The sequence below is a fragment of the Wasmannia auropunctata genome, unplaced genomic scaffold (assembly GCF_000956235.1).
Source record: "Wasmannia auropunctata unplaced genomic scaffold, wasmannia.A_1.0 LD336092.1, whole genome shotgun sequence".
NCBI lineage: Eukaryota > Metazoa > Arthropoda > Insecta > Hymenoptera > Formicidae > Wasmannia > Wasmannia auropunctata.
Window position 1 is genome coordinate 2,546,366 of NW_012026798.1, and position 22,623 is coordinate 2,568,988.

Sequence of the window (22,623 nt, forward strand, 5' to 3'; positions counted from 1 at the left end):
ATTTTTTATAATTATAATTATAGTATTTGCTATATTTTTATAGTTGTATAAATAGTAGATATATAAAAATTGTATTTAAATGGAAATTTATTAAAAGGCTATGCGTATAGTGTATATGTATATACATTATATATCTGCAAATTTACGAGCAAGAATTTACTTTTTTTTTATTGGGACGACATTTTGCTAGTTTCACAAATTATTAATCCAATCATGGAATGATAAATGAATATCTGTGCAATCCTGCGCAAAAGAAATTACCGTGCGAGTGTGAACGAGCACTTGGCACCCACGCAAATTGTTCCGCAATGTCGAGCACCGTTGTTCGCCGTTTCTTTTTTGTTACGTCTCGTATGCAGCCGCAGAAAATTCCGTGGAATTATGCGGGGCAGCATAACGTGCGCCGCGCCGCGCGCCGGTACGTGTAGCAGCAAGAGGATCGCGGGCGAATCGGGACACGTGAGCATAAATTGGCTTGACGCAGAATCGGCCTGACAGTTTAACTATGACAAAAGCACAATAGAATGCGCCGTTTCCTGAATGCAGCATGCGGCTGTAATTTCTCTGTCCGTCCGTCCCGTCTCGTTTTCTCTTTCTCTCTTCCCTCGCGGGGGTCTCTATCCCGCTCTCATTTTTTCTTTTTGTTCCCCTATTTCGTTCGCGGCCCGTTTTCAAATGGCGGATATCGCGGACAGTTTAATGCCGCGCCAACATCACGACCGCTCGTTAGCGAACGATGCTTCAGTTAAATCAAATTCACCTTGTGGGTTTCGCGTAATCAGCTAGTGACATTAACCAACTGATGGGTTTATCAGTTTACTCGTTTCTGCTCTCGGCGACTTATTGTCGATGACTTTTATATTCGACTGCAACCGCAGCCTTAATTTATTATCTTTGCAATAACTTTTTCAAATCATCATGTTAATTTTGATTTAAGAAAAAGACTTAAACATGGTTTATTATCAAGAATTTTGCTTGTGGTATGTCACGCGGGAAAGTAGAATTTGAATAAAGTTATATTATATGTTGAATGCTGCATATAAAATTATATTTAAATAAGCTCGAAAAAAACCTAGAATTTATATTGTTAACATGCGACTATAAATTTGAGTTCTCTAACTCTCTCTCTCTCTCTCCTATGAGAAATGCATAAAATTTAAAGTATGTTTCTAACAAAAAACCAGATTGTTAGCATGCGGCTATACATTTGAGTTCTCTAACTCTCTTTTCTCTCTCTTCTACTATGAGAAATGCATGAAATTTGAAGTATGTTTCTAACAAAAAATAAATTACGCAATAACCGTTAGATATACGGATATCTCTATTTTAAACTGTCTTATTTCAATTGGGGATATATCTCTGTTAGATTATTTTGAAATATTGTTTCACCGTAGTAGCTGTGGTGAATTTTCCGCGAATCTTCCTATCTCGGCTCTAACTGGTTGCCGTGTGATGACGGTTATTACCATGATGCGCCGTTTCCTGCGTCCGTGAACGAGCATGTCTGGTACAAAATCAACACGGCATTCCATGCTTGGAATTACAGATATTCCCGCAAAAAGGCAATAAACGTCAAATCGAAGTGTGTCATTAAATTATCACCTTTTTTTCGATTATTTTTGGATGCGAGCTGAGAACGTGACTGGGGGAGGGAGCTTATTGCTGCCTGCTTACTTATTATCTATTATCTGAAAAAAGTGCTCTATTCACATCCTGAATATGAGTCTTTTTTTGATTATCTGAAGACAGTTTAAAAAGCGGAAACGAATCGAGCAGCTTCCAGAATCAATTATTTAAATAAGGTCACTAAATAATACAAAATATGTGAGAGTTGAAACATTTTAATATAGCTTCAACTTAATGACTTTAAAAAATTATTAATATAATACTAATAAAAAATCTATCAACATAATTTTGAAAAGAAGCAAAAATAATTGATTCGTAAAATTGCAGCTTGTTTCAGCCAATTAGTCATGACAATGAAATATTTCTTACGTACACTTACTGCGTTTAAAATTGTTTACAGCATTACGATATCGATTGTTAATTATTTATTAATATTTTAATCATTAAAAAATTATGTTACGATTATATTGTTTCGTAATTGTCTTTTAATGCAAAAATTAAAGCATTGGTAAAACTTTGCAACTGCTTTCCCGCGTTGCTTTTCAGCGATTCACGGTGCATCGTGCCCATGCATTCGGATGTAAAACAACGAATTTTCCACGTGGAACTCGACCCGGTTCTAAGTGGTTGTCGTTTGATGACGGTTATTACCATGATGCGCTGTTTCCTGCGACCGTGAGTATCTTCCACCCACGCTGCGGCGCGGCAAGGAAAACGCACGCGTGTCGGCCCGTGCGTGTACACGCACGAGTGGTACTTCGTGTGCACGATATGTACACGACCGGTATGTAACGACCTGCGCACGTCCACACGCGTACGTTTCATAAACGCATTCAGGGTCGGACTGGACAGACAGTGTAATGAGAAATTTTTCAACGACATCAGAAGCAACGCGACATTACTCGCGTTCGTGTATCTCTTTATTCTGTATTACGCAAATTGCAAATTTTAAGCTGAATTGCGAACTCAGCAACATACGTAATATCAAAAATGTAAATTTTGTAATATATTAAAAACGCATCTTAGAAATGTTGAAATTAATATAAAATATATAATAAGAGTAAATAATTATTTACTCTTATTTATAATGTTTGCAGTTTCTTTTTCATTCTTAAAATTACGAGCTGCAATAGTATCAATATTTTAGAAATTAAATGAAAATTCTTCAATTTAAAGTAACTAAATTTAGAATAATAATAATAATAGCAAGTATATCATTCTCAAAAAATTAAAAATTAAAATTAGAACTTGCAGGCGTATCTAGAATTTTCATTGGATTATCTAATGTCTTATATTTATATGTAAAAACTCGACTAAAAAAAATCGGTATAAAAAATTTAATTTTTATATCCATTATCTCGTTTTTATATATATAATTTAAATTTATATATATTGGTATTATTCAAGTTAAAGATTTATATATACATACATATATGTATATATATTTTATTAAAAGATTTTTTTTAGTCCGAGCCTGAGCGCACCTCTCGGTTTCCCGCGGCGGCGCACATTTCGCCATTATATAATATACTCGTTTACACAGAACATTATTGTCGCAAATATGTCATTAACGTCGGAAATCAGCGGCCCGTACTCGTAACCGCCCTTGCGTGATGCGGTTCCCCAGGATCTGCCGCAATGGAGTCCTGTACGCCGCGCGCAGAGGATTCCGGCGGTCGGCCCCGCGTGCCGGAAGTCGCCGATACGTCATTGTTCCTGCTAAACGAATCGCTGCTGCCGGAAAGAACGGGTGTCACGACACCTTTGTCTCGGCTCTTGGAAACGCGCGAGCCCGGCTTCGGGATAATGATCATTTTCGGTTCGTAAATGCGATCGCTCTATATTTCACTCTGAAGATAATAGTGACATTGTTATAGTCAAGGATAATGCTGTCGTTACGATAGATGGCATCGTGTTATCGATTATTTAGCGTAGTAAATTAAAGCATTATTACGCAAACAGGTAATTGACGTTCGAAACAATGCATAGTTTTATTAAAAAAGTGGAAAAACTGCATTAATTGTAATTTTCTATTTACAGTGCCATTTTATATTATGTTAAGATACAGTTATACTTTATTTACATCTTTTCTGTGATTAATTCCTTGATCACAATTATTTAAACACAAATATTTAATTATTTAAAATATAAATATTTAATTATTTACGTTAAATTAGGTACAATACTTCTTTACATTAGCTTTTAACAAAAATATGCTCTCATATATATGTTCTCTTGCAATGATCCGTTCAATTTCTCTGTCGATTTATATCGAGTGAATCAGCACATTTTGTGAATAATAAACTGCAGGCGAGGGCATCAATGGGAATACGACGTCGACCTCATCAAGTGTTTGTTCGCCGGTATTCTGCGATTCGAAGATCGTAGTCTAGTTCGCGACAGGAAACTGTCTCACCCGTTTTCTCTTTCTCCTTCTCGCTCTATCCCGGCGGTAATAATATAATTCAATCCAAGAGAATGAGCGAGCGAGCCAATAAGAGGCCCCCTTTAATCGGGTTACTTCGTTACCGCGTTACTCCGTTACTCGCGACGGTGATATCAGCGGAATATCAATTATAGTGATTAACCAAGACGCTCGGCGCAAACTTCGACTCCCCCCTAGGGAACACGGGACGAAAGAGCGAGGAAGAGGTTCGCGAGTTCGAGACCGGAGGGGGGGGGGGAGGGAGAATAACATCTTTTGTCGGTCGGGAATTAGCCGAAGGAATATTCAAATCCGCCGTCCGTTCGGGCGACGATCTTCGAGGCATTTCAATTAAGAGCAAAGTGCCGCCGAAGGACTCGTCGGTGCTTTTCTTTCGCTGTCGAACGTCTCGACAGGAGGAAATTCTCTCGAGGAATTTTTATTCGATCTCGATCCTTAATATCCCGATTTGAAATCGTATTAAACACTTCACTACCGTAAATTACGAACGAGGTAAACGAGATAAATAACGAAACCGCGCATCACGAGAAAAATCTTATAATACCTTCGCTATATAAATAGCCCGAAAAAAATATATATGTTTCAACGTTTCTTCAGATTGTACAGATTTACCAGTTTTAATAAATTAGATTGGTAATATTTATCATTAAATTCATGATCAGTATATTATACTAAAGGTCTTGTTCGGTTCTACTTGCTACATTCAATCGGAATAAACAAATATTTGAATCATTCTACGCCTCTCGTTTCAATCATCGCGAATTAGTCGAAGTGGAATAGCCACCAATTATCCGGATCCACTGACTGATCTCGCACTCGTCGCGACCCTGAATACGGACAATGAATTAGGCACGGGCTCGTGATCTGGTAAAATTAGGCCCGAGGCCACATTATAATAATGCGAGAATCGGCCGAAGTCCCTGAGGGTGGGTGATCTGGCGCGAGCAGAAGTATGTATCGCGACGTGTACAGCTGTCCACGTGGCGTGCGCCCATTGTGGGCCCCGGCGCGTTGGATTAAACCAACCGTAAACGCCGAAAATCTAATTGACGAAATACAATTTCACGTCGACAATGGTCGCTGCGACGGATTATCGCGCGCGCGCCCGCGCGCGCGTCGATACGCGACCGGCTGTACTTTCCAAAAATTACGCTGAAATCGGCTTCGACACATACCTCCCTCGATCCGATTCGACACGGCCAAAGGATTCGGCGAGTCGCGCGAATTGTGCTAACGATCATTCATTCGGGGAGACCGCGTGACGAGATGCTAAGCCGTACGACAAACTTTAGAACGCCCTCCTTCGTACTCGATCATCGCGTCGAACATACGGCGAAAGAAGATTTTCCTCGGGGAAACCACAAGATAATAGAACGCATTGCAATAAAATTGCATTACTACAAATGCCGTTGGATTATTGCTAAAAATATTAAACAAAATATTTTTTAAATTTAAGATTTCATATTAAATAATTTCACTAATAATATGTCAGTTTTAACAACACAGTTTTATAAAATTCAGATTTATCGTGAACGATTTTAATTTATTGAACTAAATTTAACAACGATAAGATTATATTGTTTTTAAGCCAATTTTTTTATTTGAAATATATAATTTTTTTTTATCAATATGTTTGTTCTAACAAATGTATTTCTAAACTTGAAATCATAATAGGATTATCTCGCGTTTTTTTTTATAAATCCTGCTAATCTCTCGTGTCGAATTTTCAGGAAGAACAGCTACTGTGTGATGTTTTCGAATTTCCATCAAAAAGATCGAATCACCATTATTTTCCTCTTCCTCTCGCTTTACGTAGCGAGGGAACGGCGTATTAAGGGTGAATTATCGCAGAATCAAAATAATTCGATAGATGGGGTGGCGTATTACAAGAGGGACGAATATTTCTGCGCGTTGGGGTGCCAAAACATCTCATGCTATTCGAGAAAGTATTGTCAAAAGATCATCGTCCTTTATTTTTATTTATCGCGAAATTATCTAATCAATTTTATTTGTATTTTACCATATATTTAATATCACGATTCCGGCAAAACATTCTGAATTTTAACGAAATTGATGACGTAATTTTTTAATACGCTAAAAAAAACGAAGCGCAATTGACGGAGGTCAATTCTTTTCATATCGAGCCCGTTCGTATTTATTCATTTGGGCTAATTTTTTGGGCGTGGACGCGCCTATTAGATTTTCGTGTTACGCTCTAGGGCAGATTGGCGCCGTGGCTTGGAAAAAGTAGAGTTAATGCAGCTGCTGAAATTGAGGTAATAAAGCTCGCGCAAAAGTACTTGTCCGATATTTGTTGGCAATTATTTTTAATATCTATACATGCAACAATAAATATATATAGCTAAAATTTAATTTTACTAAAAATAATTTAGACATTAAAATTAAGCAATTATAAATACTATAATAATTATAAAATGGGCTAATACTTTTTGACATTTGTGCTTCAATTTAAAAAAATTTTCTATGCTGATCGGTGTCAATTTTTCCTGATGTAACAATAGAAATCAAGATGTAACGCGATTCGGAAAAGTGACAGGCTACGAGATTAAGATTTCCGCTGTCAGTCGAGATTCGACGAGTGTCCGCGGTGTCGGGAGCGCGCTTAAAATACAGAAAGGCAAACGGTAGCGTGTCAAGGGCTGTCAGGTGGTCGTTTTAAAAGGGCACAATGGCTCAATTCGGGACGAAAATCCGCCGGCTAAATCTCCCATTCAAATGCGATCTCAATCCCCTGCGTCAAACGGGGCCTAAGTAGATACTTAGTTGCACATTTGGCTTGAAATTTGTGATAGCCCCTAACCATGAAGGAGCGTCGTGCACGCGTACGAGACCGAATTTGCGATGCTTATCGGCACTTCTGTGATCCAAGTGGTATTCTAACTGCGTCACGCGCTGATATATTTCGAGATTGGTCATCCTTATGGTTATAACGTTACACGCTCTCTCGTTTTAATGCGCGTCAATGCAAATATTTGTTAATTACATATCAAATTGAAAATAAAAATTTAATTAAAAGATTTTCATAGAATTAAGTATAAATACAGTCGATTTCATTATATCTGATTATAAAAGGTAACATGAGAATTACGTCATTGGTTGCCTCAGCAGAAGTATACTAAAATCAAAATAAAATATTGATATCAAAATAAAATTGATGGCGTCCATTGTGGTATAATTAATTAAAAACATTTACGTTTGCTTGAATACGCAATATTTCCGTATTAATCTGCGTTCTATTGATCGTTCAGTCTTCATCTTCATTATATTTTCAATAGCATTAATAATATCAAAGTTTAATATTGAATTCTCGTGAGACCCTTGATTCCTCGAAATTGATCACCGGACGGAGAAGTTTCGCGAGTTATCTCGGAAACTCTCGGTGTTGTTTTCTGACAGTGCCAATGGAGGCTCCCCCTCCCTCCTTTAAACACGCCCTTGCGTATACAATTAGCCGCGATCGCCCGCGGGAGCTCCGATTACGCCGACGGGAATAATTAGTTTTAATTGACCCGCCCGAAACTTATCCCGCTAACGCATTAAGGCCAAAGTTATACGGCCCGCCAGGAGGTTTAGGTTTTGCGAAGCGCGCGGGCAGGCAGGTAAGGTATACACGTACTACGTGACACGGTTGGTAAACCCGAAGCTGCCTTTGTTAAGCTCGGATTCTGAGTGCCTTTGATACGTGTACTTGCACGCTAACTAACCAACCTAAGCTATCCATAGTGGTTACTGGTTACGTGGCTGTGCGCGACGTATACAGGGTGTTTTTGACCAAACGTATCCTCACGTTCAGCCTGAGAAATTCTTCGACGAGTTGGGAATTCGTTCCCAACTCGAACATCACAAATGCCCCAAAAAACAATTAAATAAACGTCGAAGAAACGTTTAACAGATTAGATTGATTAGAATATATATGTCTTTAAGATTACTCTAAATTTCCTCTTCGAAACAAATCTTAATTAAAAATATATAAATTATTATAAAAATATAAACTTATATATAATATATAACTTATTATAATATTAACATTTTAATAAATAGCTACACAATTAGGAGCGTCTTCTTTTAAGATAAACTTCTCTGAGAGTCAAATGAAGTGTCTTAAGAGATAATAAGCTACATGCATAAAATTTTTTTTAAATTATATCATATTTTGTATACGTGTTTTTTTGTATGTATATCTATATACTTATACATTGCTTTATTATCGATTTATGCTTCGCCATTGGTACCCCAGCAGAGATTTCCACAAAGCTTCCACTTGCGCAAATATTGTCGAATGATTTCAATGGCAATCATATTTCGGTAATATCGCACGCGATAATTTTAGCTCATTATATTATTCCGGTAAAAATTCCATTAATTAACCACATATTTCTTTAATAACCTGTGCAAATTGCTTGCAAGATCGAAATTGTTTGCCAATTAGTACGAGAAACGGTTCAAAGAATAAAAATATGTTGATAAAGCTATAATAAGATATCTGTTTAAGAAATCTGATCATAGAAAATTTTAATACAACTCATCGTAAGCTGCAACTCCTAACTTATTCTAATCTACGAAATCTTCATTTCGCCTTTATTTTCGCGCCGAACTTTATTTCCACGTCTCCCTCCGTTTGTTGAAAACACGCGATAGGGCATTTTTTAATTTTCGAATTACCGTATTGTCGAATGATGCGCGGTTATATTGACTGCGCTCAGCAGGGAAAGCAGCTTTGCACTGTTGTGAAATTCAATATTCAATTCTTGCCCTTTATAATTTTTTATGAATCTAAATCATATTAAAGAATTTTACAACAGTTGTAAAACTAAATTTTCTGCTGAACGCAACCATTGATTCCTTATCTTATCTGAGCATGTTCGACGTTCCGGATTGACGCTATCATGAGTCCGCCATGATTTTTCGCTTTTCTTCGCGCATGGCCGAGCGTGCGAGCGCGGGCTACGCGGAGCGCGGGATACGTATCCATCTGGGAATTAAATTTCCTCGGTAATTTTAATGCCATTGTGAGCCGCCGAGGACGAGGGGGGAAAATTCTCCGAGACAGAGGATAACTAACGCAGTCACCGGGTGTGCACCCCCGACTGCACCGCGTCACGTACCCGCGAAATTTAGTCGTAGGCGAAACGCGCGTCGCCACCTTTGCGTGAGACACGAAATAACCAGCGAGTGTATTCGAACGTTCATTTTCCGCAATACGAAAAATCGTATTATGAGAAACGAGAAAAAAAAGATATTGTTACTGCGCAAAAATTACTATTTTATCGCGTTCTTTTCTGTCTGTTCATTCTCTAATTTTGAATGCTATTTAAAACTTGTTTGCGAAAAGACCTATCTTACTGATTCTCGAGAAGAATACTGTCTTGTTTTTTAAGCATTATTTCTTGTATAATTTATTATTTTTAATTTTTATATAAACTCAATCAATAATCTCAACGATGCTACCTTAGAAAAAATAATACAAACAAAAGTTTTAAAAGATTGAGGAAAAATAGCGTTTTAATTGAAGCGAAATGAGATAAAAAAAAATTAATAAATCGCATAAACTAAAGAAACAAAGCAATGCTAACATTATAATTAACATATTATTAATTAATACCAACATGTTAATCATTGATAACAATTTGATAGATTACAAGAAAATAGTAATGTAAAAAAAATATATATACATATATATATATATATATATATATATATATATATATAATATGTCATTTCAAGAAAATGTCTAAACCAAAGAATATAATTAAGCCATTGTATAACTACGTATTACAGTTGTTATTTTTTTTAGTAGTTTATATAACTAACTAAGAAAATGATGCTAACCAATTACATCAACGTAGTTCCACTAACAATTTCGTACAACTACAAAATCTTAAGTCATCTCAAGTCATTACATTGCCGTGATTTTGATAGTTCTGTCAGTATTACTTTCATTTTCTTGACTTTACAAAACTATTTGCAAGAGTTCTTAAATTTCTGAGTTATCACGTTATATACAGTTACTAAAATTATTTTCTCTCAATACAATGAGCGTGGAGTAAGGGTCACTCGAAAAGTTTTACGTTTCGTTTTGAAGAACCACGTTCCGTACTAACAATTTTACAGCGAGCATAGTGCGATCATGCGAAACATCGCCAATGCGGGCTCGTCGCTCGACGGACGATCAATGATGGATCACCGTGGTCCACGCAGTCTCCCGGCGCGAGAGCTCGATCGCAGGCTCCATTCTCGCGCATAAATCGAGCGCCGGGCTGCGGCCGCGATGGAGCTTTATTTCCGGTACTTAAGCCGAGCCATCGAAAAGTCGTCGGATACAAAGGCAAAGCGCCATAACCACTTAAGGGAGCTTTTCGCCCACCGTGGGTGGCTCACGGCGGAATCTGCGGAGTAAGCGGATTTGGCCGCTGTTATATCTTTATAAATGGAACTACTCGAAAGGGAGGGGCGGCGGGTGCGCGAGCGTGGACGTTCCATATCGCTCAAGGGATTTGCAAAATTACGCCTTTGTTGCCGGTCGTGACGTCCCGACCAGAAAATCTCGAGAAAAATCGTCGTCGGTCTCCCTGAGCCGCCCAGATTGACGCGATTTCGCCTGACGATTAATGACATTGGTAATTGTAGAGACTTTTATCGCACGTGATAATCGCAATTAATTGACGAGAAAGATTAAGAGATATATTGAGTTATTTTGCATACAATTTGAAAGAATATTCTATTAAAGATAACTCTCAAGTCATTCTCTCATGTGCTGCGCGTATATTATTATTATATTTTATCTTTTCTATTTTTGTATATAAGAAAATCTTATTCTCTCTAATATAATTTTTTTACTGTTAAATAAATCTGTAATATTTTAATTTTTAAGTAACTTTTTATTATTTTTATTAGTATTTATTCTTTTTATTATATATTACTTTTATTATTGCTATAAATTTTTAATGTTATAATATTTGATATTTTTATGGATTCTTACAGTTAGCGACTTATAATACAATCTCTTTTTTTATCTTTAGAGAAGAAAATAATAATTAACTTTATGACCGTGTTATGCAATGTTGATATCCCAGAATACTGCTTTTCCGGCTATGGAAACCTTCGTGGGAACAACGTCTATCTACCGAGGTGGCATTCATTCACAGAGAACTTTTTTAAGTTTACTACATAACTACTTATAGAATTAATATAATTAATTGTGACAGCATAATGTTCAATCTCTTTGTCATAAATAATTCATTAATAAAACATTAAATATGTTTTTTTTTTTAAAGAATTAAGAATTAACAACAGCAGATATACTCGTCGCGCGGCGTTCGCAATCAAACGTTCGCTGATAACTGAGCGCTTTGACAAATCATTTACTGCCATCTAAAAGTAGTTTAATATATTTATAAATATTATATGGGTTACAACAGAGAGAAGTTTGAGAATGGCAACGGGCTATAGCCGCGATTTCGGTTCGTAGACCGTAAAGGAGACCGTAAAATTCATAAGAACTCTAGTACACTACTGCCAGTACATCCATTTTTGAAATGGGAACTACATCAATTTACTGACAATGTCGATAAAATTATAGCAGAGAAAAAGTTTACTAAACAATAAAGGGGATTAATTAAGCCCAACGAGTCTTTGAAGTGAAAACCACCGCCGATTATAATTAGTGGTCCTCTTCTTTCTCAGGCAACAAGCTAATGGTGTCAACATGACTAACATTAGCTTGCTACCTGGGTGGCGTATTTTTTATGTTTATATATATTTATATTTTATTTTTTATGTAATATCTTTTGATATCTAAATGTACAATTAAAAAAATTTCAATATACAAAGTATATAATCACATTTACAAAGATTGAGTACATACTTTTTGAGTATAAAATTTTTCAACTATACTCACCGGCAAAAAAACCGGGCACTTAGATTTTAATAGGTGCCCGGTTTTTTGCTGGTGAGTATATATATATCTTTAATTTCAGATTTTATATAAGATTTTAATTGGTTAGGTGGATTTAAATGAATTAGCCCGTAGAGGCCCTCCACCACCCCCGCTGATTATAATCAGCGGTCCTCTTTTGTTTAAAGTAGCAAGCTATATGCCGTCAATATGATGACAAATAACGTTAACTTGCTACTAAATAATGTTAGCTTGCTATCTGGAGCGTATGTATTAATTCATAATATATGATTAATTTTATATTGCACTACAATAATTATAAAATCTGTAGTTTATAACAGTATAATATGATATTATAAAACTTACAAAATGCTGTTTAAAATATAATAAAAAAATTGCAGAATATATAAAAAAGTTAAAAATACGTATGATAATATGAATTTTATTAAAATTATTATTACTAAAATATTAAGTAATAAAAAACAATTAATGATTAAGTCATATTTATTTTTTATACACTTGAGAGTATACGAAACTTATTAAATATTATCTAACGCGGGCAATATTTTATGACCAAAAAAGTCGTTTATAAATTTATGTATTATGGTTTTCCATCGGTTCAAATATTGACGAATTGTACAAAATTTTCTACGGAAATATTCAACGTATAAAAAATAATTAAAGTTTTAGAATGAGACAATGATTAAATAAGAAATTAAACCGCGATAAGAAGTTAGTACAGACAACGAATAAATCGATTGATAATACTCGCGACACTATACTTTCCGAAAAAGGTAAAATCTAAAATATCAATGAATTCCAATTATTATTGCTCGTTGAAAAAATTTTGCGCTTTTTATGGAAGCGCATCTACATATATTTGATTTCAATACGATCCGATTTAAATGATGTACATGTAAATAAACGCAAAAGAATAATTGCCTTCCAGACTTTAAAGTTCTATGAATCTTAATAACGAGAAATAATCGCGATTTTATCCCGTTCAAATATGGATAATTGGCTACTATCAAGATTCCTTCACGGAGTGTACACAGATTACAAACACAAAGAAGAACAATCTTCATGATGGAGAGTGAACGTAATGTGCTCTAATTCTACATTGAATTCCGCAAGGTCTATATCCGCAAAAAAAAGTTAAGCGATTCATTAAACGTTAGCAGTTCTGTTACAAAAGGAAACAGAATCCTAAATCTTTCAAACTGCTCCCGATAGTAATGGTAGTAATAATTTTAGCAGCGTATCAATGACAGTTATCATTGTTATCGCATCTTTAATATGTAAATTCGCATAAACAAAATGTTCTTTCCAATTATTGAAAAATCATTTCTTCTTATTAAAAAATGAATAGAATGATTCTAATGGTTACAAAAGAATATATTCAATAATAATAAAATACATGCATTATTGTGTATAGCTTATTATATGTACGGGTACCAAATGTTCGAGATGAGTCAAATCCGATAATAGCGGGATATTTTAAAGAACATTGTATTGAAAACTCTATGAATATAAAACTTAAAAATTCCCTATTTTTCGACGTTTTAAAAATTTTAGTTATTGATATCCCACTAATATAGGAGTACCCATTCGACTAATCTCGAATTTTTTGTAACCACACATTTCTAATTACATTCATGTATTCGTGCATTTACACATTCATGTATAGAAGTTTTAAAATAAAAGTCAAATCTTTTGTATAAAATTATCTAATTATAAATCGATAAAAATTTGTTAAATAAATTTTATAATATATGCATGTATTTTATTAACAAGAAGTATAAGTATTACAACTAAACTAAATATTCCAGAGAATGGCGGGATGTCCAGTACCTAAAAATAATTTCTTGAAATAGATTAAAAGTTACAGAATTAAATATATACGCTCGTAACCATATTTTTAAAATACTCGCCAAAAAATAGGCAAATTATTGAAATAAAGGTTGAATTTATTTTGCTTGATAATTGAAATTCCAATAATCACTATATCCATATTTATTATACATACAATATGTTCTATTATTATTAAGATAGCTGATATTAATATTGTTATTAATGAAAGAACATTTAGCAAAAAAAAAATACTCTCAAAATATGTGCATTATTAATAAAATTTCACGACTCAATTTTAAAATATATAATGGCCGTCATTGATTTATTGCCAAATTTAGAATTTCCGAGAATTGTCGAAAAACTCGGGATTTATTTCGATCCTGTAACAAGAACTTCCAATTTTCAATAAGACACCGAACTAAATGTCATGGATGAATCTCATAGAAATCAGTGAGGAATAACTCTCCATGACGAAGATTGTTTCGATTTTCTATCAGTATGAATCATATATTTGGCGCTCACTTGACACGACGGACAGCGGGAGAGGAATGAGACAGTAATCGAGCTCAAGAACAAGAAAAGAATACAGCGTTTGAAATTGCTATTAATAAATATTTAAATATTTCTTAACAAATATATTTAAAGTTTTAATTTAAATATATTCTAAATGTAATTCAAAATTTTTCTAAATATATAATTTAAAAACACTCGTTAAGGAATATTTATGCATTGCAGAAATCACGGAAACGAGTTCATGAATGTAAGCGTCAAATTTTGAGCAAAAAATTAATATTCATTGCCTCAGCTAAAACTCGAATCTGCACATCTTATATAATAAATTTGTATATAAAATGCTATTAAAAATTGATAATAATTTTAAACACCAAATTTTAAATTAAAAATTACTCGAAATTATTAATAACTTTTCGGTACTCAAATTAAATCCAAATTTGGAAACAAAGAATTTTAAACTTAAATATTTATCAAAAACATAAATGTTTAATAAACTTCTTATTATCATACGTGTGTTTAGTAGCGTAATTTATATTTAACGTAATTTATATTTAAGCAGGAGAGTTATGTCGACGCATTATTAAATTATCAAATTTTATAATGATATATTTTATTGTCAAGTTTTTTTTATAATAAAAAAGAGTTTTGAATTTTGCAATGATATGTTTAATTATTAAGCTTTCTTTGTGAGAAAGAGTTTTGAATTGTTTTTATTTTTATTGTATACGTATAATATACAAATATTTCTATCTTAATCTTTTATGACCTATCCATTTAATAGCTGTGTATTTATATATACATATATATATATATATATATATATATATATATATATTTCTATCTTAATCTTTTATGGCCTATTATCTATTTATAATAGCTTGTGCATATATGTATATATTAATCCACGATAAAGATCGAAAAATCTATCCTCCACCGGTACGTCTTATTTTTCCTTCGCACAATTAAATCAAGTTATCAAGACTGACCATCTGGACAACGTTTGCGCACGAGACAGCCATCGCGCCTGAGAATGTGGAAATTGATTATATGCTAATCAAAATTAAAATATCGAGATATTTTACGCGGTATTTCCAAAACGCGAATTAACATTTCAACCGATTTCACCCGATTAACATCCGCGTTCAGACTCGAACTGTTTACAAATGTCAAAGTGATCCATGATAGAATCGAATTTTAATTGGATTGGAGAAATATCAGCAATCTCGAATTACTCGAATCTCTAGGTATTGAGGCAAACAGGAATATCTGTTACCATACGCACCGGTCATGCCTCATGCGAAAGAAGACGTCAATCGCTAACAATAGATAAATAGATCAATATTTGTAATTACACAGGTGGCCTGGTTGTGCAATTACAAGTTCAAACGCGCGAATTTTATTATACATAATCACTAATCATCTTCTGGTGATCATAACTCAATAATATTATTTTATTATTAAGTTCGACATGATCGACATGATCCTTGTGTCTCATATCGCTAATAAACCAATAAATTATGATGTTTCAGGATTAATTATTCAGTCTAATCTTATCTAATTTATCTATTTTAGAGTAACAGATCTGTGAAAAGTTGCAGCAATCTACATCCTATTGTATAGATATAATACATGATATAAGTATACATGTTTCACAGATTTGTTATCCCTTTCATAAAAAAAATTGTCACTCACCAATCCGATTCGCAACGAGCGGAGTCATCTGCCACGAAGCTGCGATGATACTGTAATACACAAACATAAGATTCAAATTAAAACATCGCTTAAAATGATCAAATTTTTAAAATAATAATTCTTACGCGCATCAAATTTTTTTATTCTTTTTATCTTTTAATTATAGATATTTACTGTATAATATAATAAATCTATTTTCTGAAAAAATCTTTACAAGAATAAAATTTTAGATGGACATATTTATACTTTTGTCGATATTTTTGGATGTACTTATAATTTATACAATACTTTTTGTCTTCTAGTTATTAACTTACTGAGAGAAATTATTTGAATACATAAGAAAAAATTGTTTATTTTATGCAGTAGAAAATGATACTCACCCCAAGGTTGCTCCGCTGGAGCCCGATGCCTCTCCTAGGTCTCCTCCTCCTCTCAAGTTGTTATATCAGCGATCAGAAAATGAAAGCGATTAATGGTCCTAATCTCGATTTTTTGCTCCAGCCGATTCGCTGAAAACAAGGAATGCTCTAGTTTAAGATCGAAGCAGCTCCTTCAGCACAATCGTATACGACTTATATAAAAATTATTCGCTATGGTGGGTGGTGGTAGGCCAAAAAAAATTTTTATTTTAAAAATTACATGATACAAAAATTTTTCAAGAAAAAAATTTTTACTTTAAAAATCACATGATATAAATAATTATGAAAAAAAAATTTTTACTTTAAAAATCACATGATATAAAAAATGGTCGTGAAGAATATGTGTGGTGGATGGTGGTAGTGAGTGGTGGTGGTGTTTGTTTTTTGTTAAACAAATTGTTATCAAAGTTAAGCATAATTATAATCAATTACTAGAACGACGATCACGCAAAAGTTTCGCACTTACCAATCATATGATTCGCGACGCTATTCGTTCCGGAATCGTTCTGTATCCGCCGCGTCCTGCAATTAAAACATTAATATAATTAAGATGGCGAAGGAGTGCGCTTCGTCTCGCACGCGATTAACTTTACGCGAAATGAACACCGCGGCAACGGCTTGATTTTCGGCCGAATGAGTATTGCGAAATACTCGTTCGACCGATTCATCAGCAAGTGCCAAATAAATATTGCACAAATTAAATGCGAGATTAATAATATAAGTATTACTTGCCAGTTAAATGAATCGTGGCGTCACTTGTTCCGGAGCGAGTCCATTCCGTAGCCACCGCGTCCTGCAAATGAAACGTGAATGCTATATTGAAATAGCGCAAGTATTTCATTTCTGGCGCGGTCAACTTCACGCGCCAAAAGCGTCGCGGCGCGGCGGCGTCACTTTTCGCATTTTATTCTTTACTTCGCATTTATGCGTAATTAAGATCGCGAAACGGAGCAATTCGTTTTGCACACGGCAAACTTACGCGAGACAAGCGCCGTGTAACGCGACGGCGGTGCAGCAGCGGCGGCAGCGGCGACGCAACACATCTTGATTTTTGTGAGAATGTATTGCAAAATACGTATACGAGTTACTTAAATGTGAGAGTAATACGTGTCCATCAAAAATGAAACGTGAACGCGATTAAAGTGGCACTGATGGCGCAAGTGTTTCCGGCGCGGTCAACTTCTAATAAATATTATTTACGCTCGCCATGTAATGTAATGCATAAACTGCTACAAACACGAAGTGTTAGCGACGCCGCCGCGCCGCGTCGCTTTCGACGCGTGGAGTTGACCGCATCGGAAACGATCAAGCACTTGAGTGACGCCGCGACTCCTTTAATTGATAAGTTAGATGCAAAATTGATATGATTATCGCTTATCAATTTAAAAGATCGCGACGTCAATCAAGTGCTTCGTTTCCAGCGCGGTCAACTTCACACGCCAAAAGTGAAGTGATCGGCAGCGTCGATTCGATATATGATTCATCGGATGCGTATTTCGCAATACTCGTTAGTCGTTCGGTCAAAAATCAAGAGACATGTCGCCGCGTCACCGTTGCCGCTGACGGGGGCGACGACGGGCGCACGCAGGACGAATTGCATCGCTGCGATTCTGAAATCATTAGGTTACCACAACCGTACGGCGTACGTGGGTACTGATAGCGTTTTCGAACGGAGCGAGTTTGATCGCTCCGAGAGCGATTAATGACACACTTGCTCTATTTTAGATTTCTGATTAGACAAGGAGAGCATGTGACGTTATTAATAGCTCTCAGAGTGATAAAACCCGTCCGAAAACGCTGATGAGATTCTCTAAAGAATCTGTAAATCAAAGGTTAAAGAAAGGAAGAAAGGAAGGTTAACAGAACTTACAGCTACATCATCCCTTTGCATGACGCGAGAATCGCGAGATTCGCGTGATGTGAGTTGCGAGTGTTGCGACGCGACATAACGACTCCTCTACGCTCCCCTAGCTCGACGTAGAGTTCCTCTAGTCAGAGTTGAGACATGAGGCGGAAAGACGCCATGTTTCAGTCTTACCGGAAACAGCCAATAATTCGCTGGCGCAACTTTCAAATCATGGAAATGAATTATAACTTATACTAAAATAATTTTCAAAATGTTTTCACACTCAGAATAAAAATGCGACATGAATGTAACATAATTTTTTATTATTACAAATAAACGTATGAATCTATAACGTACTATAACCAATAGTAAATAATATCAAATAATAGTGCGCAGAAACGTTATCTGAAGTATTTACTACTGGTTACTGTTTAATTTTAGATATAGTTGCAGAATCGGTTTGTGGTGATACACTCTGTAGAACCATACCATACAATGATTGAAGAATAATTTCTTACTTTTGTAAAATTCTATAATTTGATTCTGTCAATTCTGTGTGACACCATGACAACTCTGTTGTCTGTAGTACTCTATACCAACAAAAACTGATTTCACCTATTCACTTACATTAACTAACACATCGACAAACTGAAATATGGCGGCACCAATCACGAAGAGGACCGCTCGTGTCTCAACTCTGACTAGAGGAACTCTAGCTCGACGTGGAATGCCGCGCCGCGGCGGCAGTTTGTGGCAATTGTGGGCATTGTGGCTGTGGATATAGCACGGACACGCACCACATTTTATCAACAATGTCGATAAAATATATATCTGTCATATCTGATGTAGTCCTGACTCGAACCACATCCATTCCCTGCATCTATGATTTTACCGTGTCAGAAAATGCTGTAGATACGTAGTTTTTTTTCAAAAGTGGATGTAATGGCGGTAGTGTATACAGGAGTTTGCCGGTCCTATGAAAAACGCCGGGATGGCCGCTTACAGGTTTGAGGTTATGGGCAAGGAACACAGAGATACGTAGAGATTACGGAGATTACGGAGCAATAATACGGAATTGTATGATATACGAGTTATGTGTACACGTCGAAGTTATTATACATGATATTACAATTATGTTAGAAAAACCGTCCAGTACGGATAATCCGTTATCCAAAGAAGATTATTTGATCATGAGAGCTAAGAACGCATTGCCGAATGACATTTATGCCGCTAAATCCTGGCTAATCACTGCAAGATCTTTATTTCCGCATAGTGCAAAAGTTCAGGTTAGTACCGGCTTGTCACTATATATATATATATATATATATATACATATATCTGAGAAAGAGAGATTTTTTAATATATTTTATATATTATTTTATATATTTACTTTATATATTTACTTTATATATTTACGTTATTTTATATATTTACTTTGTTTTTTTTGTTTGCTTTTTTTTATGCGATTGAATGAAATAATTTGTTCTGAAAAATCAGTGTCTCATAATTTTTAAATTAGTTTTGAAGTGAAATTGATCTATAAATATCTGTAATATTATATGGAGTGATTTTTAATGATTTCTACTTTCAGTTTGAGGCATATCGTATCGAGAAATTGTCAAAGAATGTCAAAGAGGCAGCGAAATGCTTCAGCGAGATGTGAGTACCATTAAAATTTATATATACAAGACTTTCTTTTAATCTTTTCTTTAACGTAAGCGCAGATTCCAAAATTTCCCGGACGATCGCGATATATGGAAAGAGATAGAAACGGTAACGACGTGTCTTCGCTTGGAACAGTGCGATAGCGAGGCTGAATTTTTGTGCCAAATGTTTCAACATATCCCGCAGGATTTGCAGCATAGGCTGCTTCTGATGACAGCGGATCATAGCGAAGACACGATGGAACATTGCAAATTATTGCTCTTACTACTGAGCAAGTTTCCTCAAACTATAGCAACTCATGGGGTATGTGCCTTAAATATGAAACAAAGATGCTTAATTTTTAGAAGATGCTTATTTGCATTGTTGCTTTTTACAGCCACGTTTGGTGGAAACTCTGTTGACTGCCGAGAAACATAGTCATCCAGGACGAGCTGTGAATGGCTTCAGACGACTACTGGCGTGCGAAGCACTACCGCTGCTCGGTGGTGCTGCAGTGGAATTGATGCCTCGTCTGAGTCTACGATTGCTGTGCAAGGCTGTGGAATTTTACTTAGCGTACATACAACAGCCGCAGGACACGCAAATCCAAAATCCATGGGATAGACTTTTCCAAATCGTGGAGCTGATAGGCAAGAAACTAGGATGGGAGTTGAGCAGTTTATTTGCCATGCCTTGGAGTCGTGAAACGTACAGCGATAGACTGCAGCAGTATGCAATTGCGCACAGCGCCGGTCTGTGCGACGAGCCTATTGTTAGACAGCTGCTGATGTGTACAATTGTAGTATTACTGAGAATATTAAATGAACATAACGTTCTCATTAATAACGAAGAGACAGCATACTGCCTCGTAGAGGCTTTCGGGGATGGAGTGTATTCTTCTGCAGGTGAGACGCTATGTTTACGATTATTTGGATAATTAAATTTTATATCTTACATCTTAAATTCTATGAACCAGAATCCAAATTGAAAAAACGAAAACGAGATGATAGTGCTGGTGTAATAGTAACCAGTGACAGCGACTACAACGGCAGTGGCCTCGCGTTGGCAGTGAAGCTGTGGGATTTATTGCACAGTAGTGACTATCTTCAAAGAGAAATAACTAAACTGAATCAACAATTGCGGCTAGACAATTGGCTGAATCTCTTCTTGACGGACTTGGCAATGTATAAAGGTTTACATCATGAAGTAATGGCCAGATTATCAGAAGGCGGCAACTTATCTGCTAATCTTCGTTCGGCCAGTACATGTTTCTTTTTGAAAGATTACAAGGTGGGCTACGATTGCAGTCTCATTGAACTTTAATTAATTACACAGAGGGTTCCGTATTTTTATTTTCTTTTTCCGAAGCTATTGAAATAATTTTTCTTCCAGGGCATGTTGGAATACATTGTTCTGGTGACAAACTCTTTACCCACTACATTAGGCAAAATATCTCACAATCTGACAGTTCCAAGTATGAGACATTTACATTATTTGACTCTCGCCCGTTTCCCTATTTTACAATACTGTTGCAGATTGCTTCTTTTAGCTATAAAGGTAATAACCCTTTTTTGTTATATTCATTAATATATTGATAAATTATATGATTGATCTGACTTCAGGAAAATTTTTCTTTACCTGGAAATATTGGGGATTTGGCTATTGGACACGCATTAGTCCTCATGCAGATAGACTGGCCGCAGGAAGCTAGTATTTTAACTATAATAACAGAACGAATTCTCAATCGTGGAAGTTTTATCTATCCATTATTCCAGCCGTACGTAATATGTGTAGATATCTTGGAAGAATTAACGTATTTATGGACTGAACATGGCGGAGGGGTATCACTGGACATAACGACGGGAACGGGAGTTATACAAAGTACATGTGTCTTCCTTTAATTACTTTAATATATACTATATGTAAAAATAAAAAGTATATGTGAGAATTTTATTTCTAGATCGTCGTATCACCACCCGTGGTGCCGATAAAGGAGTACGGGAGGAATTGAAGCAAACCATGCGTCGACAAGCGGCACGGGATGGTATTGAACCTTTAGATGAATTGTTACAAAAATTTATTATCAATGAACAAGGCGCCATTCTGCACAGCTTAATTATCCAATGAATTAATTTTGAGTCTCACCGCATGTAGTCGTATAACTTGGTGTATACAATATTTTTATATCAAACTTTTTGAAATAGTTCCCGACACCCATAACTCAATTCTTGTTCCTGAGTATTATTTAACAATAATAATTATGTGATATTTTTGTGAATTATTTATATAAAGACGAGGATTCAAAAAAGATTTGTATATAAAATATATATAAATTTATACAATTGAAGAACATTATTTTTGCTTATTGCAAAATTTCACTTTATATGTTTAATATGCATTGAACACAAAGTAGAAATCACAAAATTTGAAGATTTATAAAAAAACATTGTTCATTTTTCTCGTACAATAGATTTTAATATTATAATTATATTACATATGATTAAAACAAGGTTTTCTTAACATCTCGCCTTTAAGTCTCTTATATGGACGTCTTCTGTAAATATATCTTTTCTTATATATATATCTTTAACAATAGGATTAATAACCAACAAAATAATGTAAAATTACTCTGATAACTGATAAAATATAATTTTCAAAGCAGAATATATAT

The 22,623-nt window shown here is 35.1% G+C and overlaps 1 protein-coding gene and 1 long non-coding RNA gene across 2 annotated transcripts; one reads left to right on the top strand and one right to left on the bottom strand.

Moving 5' to 3' along the window:
• Nucleotides 1–13,783: 13,783 nt before the first annotated feature.
• On the bottom strand, nt 13,784–18,623 carry LOC105463007. Its single transcript, XR_976146.1, has 6 exons — nt 18,333–18,623; nt 17,195–17,255; nt 16,929–16,984; nt 16,424–16,552; nt 16,044–16,093; nt 13,784–13,838 (listed from the first exon to the last, which is right to left on the bottom strand). It is a non-coding gene; the product is annotated as an uncharacterized LOC105463007 (long non-coding RNA).
• A 654-nt stretch (nt 18,624–19,277) lies between these two features.
• Nucleotides 19,278–22,267, top strand: LOC105463010 (integrator complex subunit 10). The gene is made up of 8 exons (XM_011710001.1): nt 19,278–19,594; nt 19,900–19,967; nt 20,033–20,276; nt 20,350–20,857; nt 20,929–21,242; nt 21,345–21,509; nt 21,575–21,833; nt 21,913–22,267. Exons 1-8 carry the CDS (start codon nt 19,388–19,390, stop codon nt 22,077–22,079), a joined length of 1,932 nt encoding a protein of 643 aa, XP_011708303.1. The 5' UTR covers nt 19,278–19,387; the 3' UTR covers nt 22,080–22,267.
• The last annotated feature ends 356 nt before the right edge of the window (nt 22,268–22,623 follow it).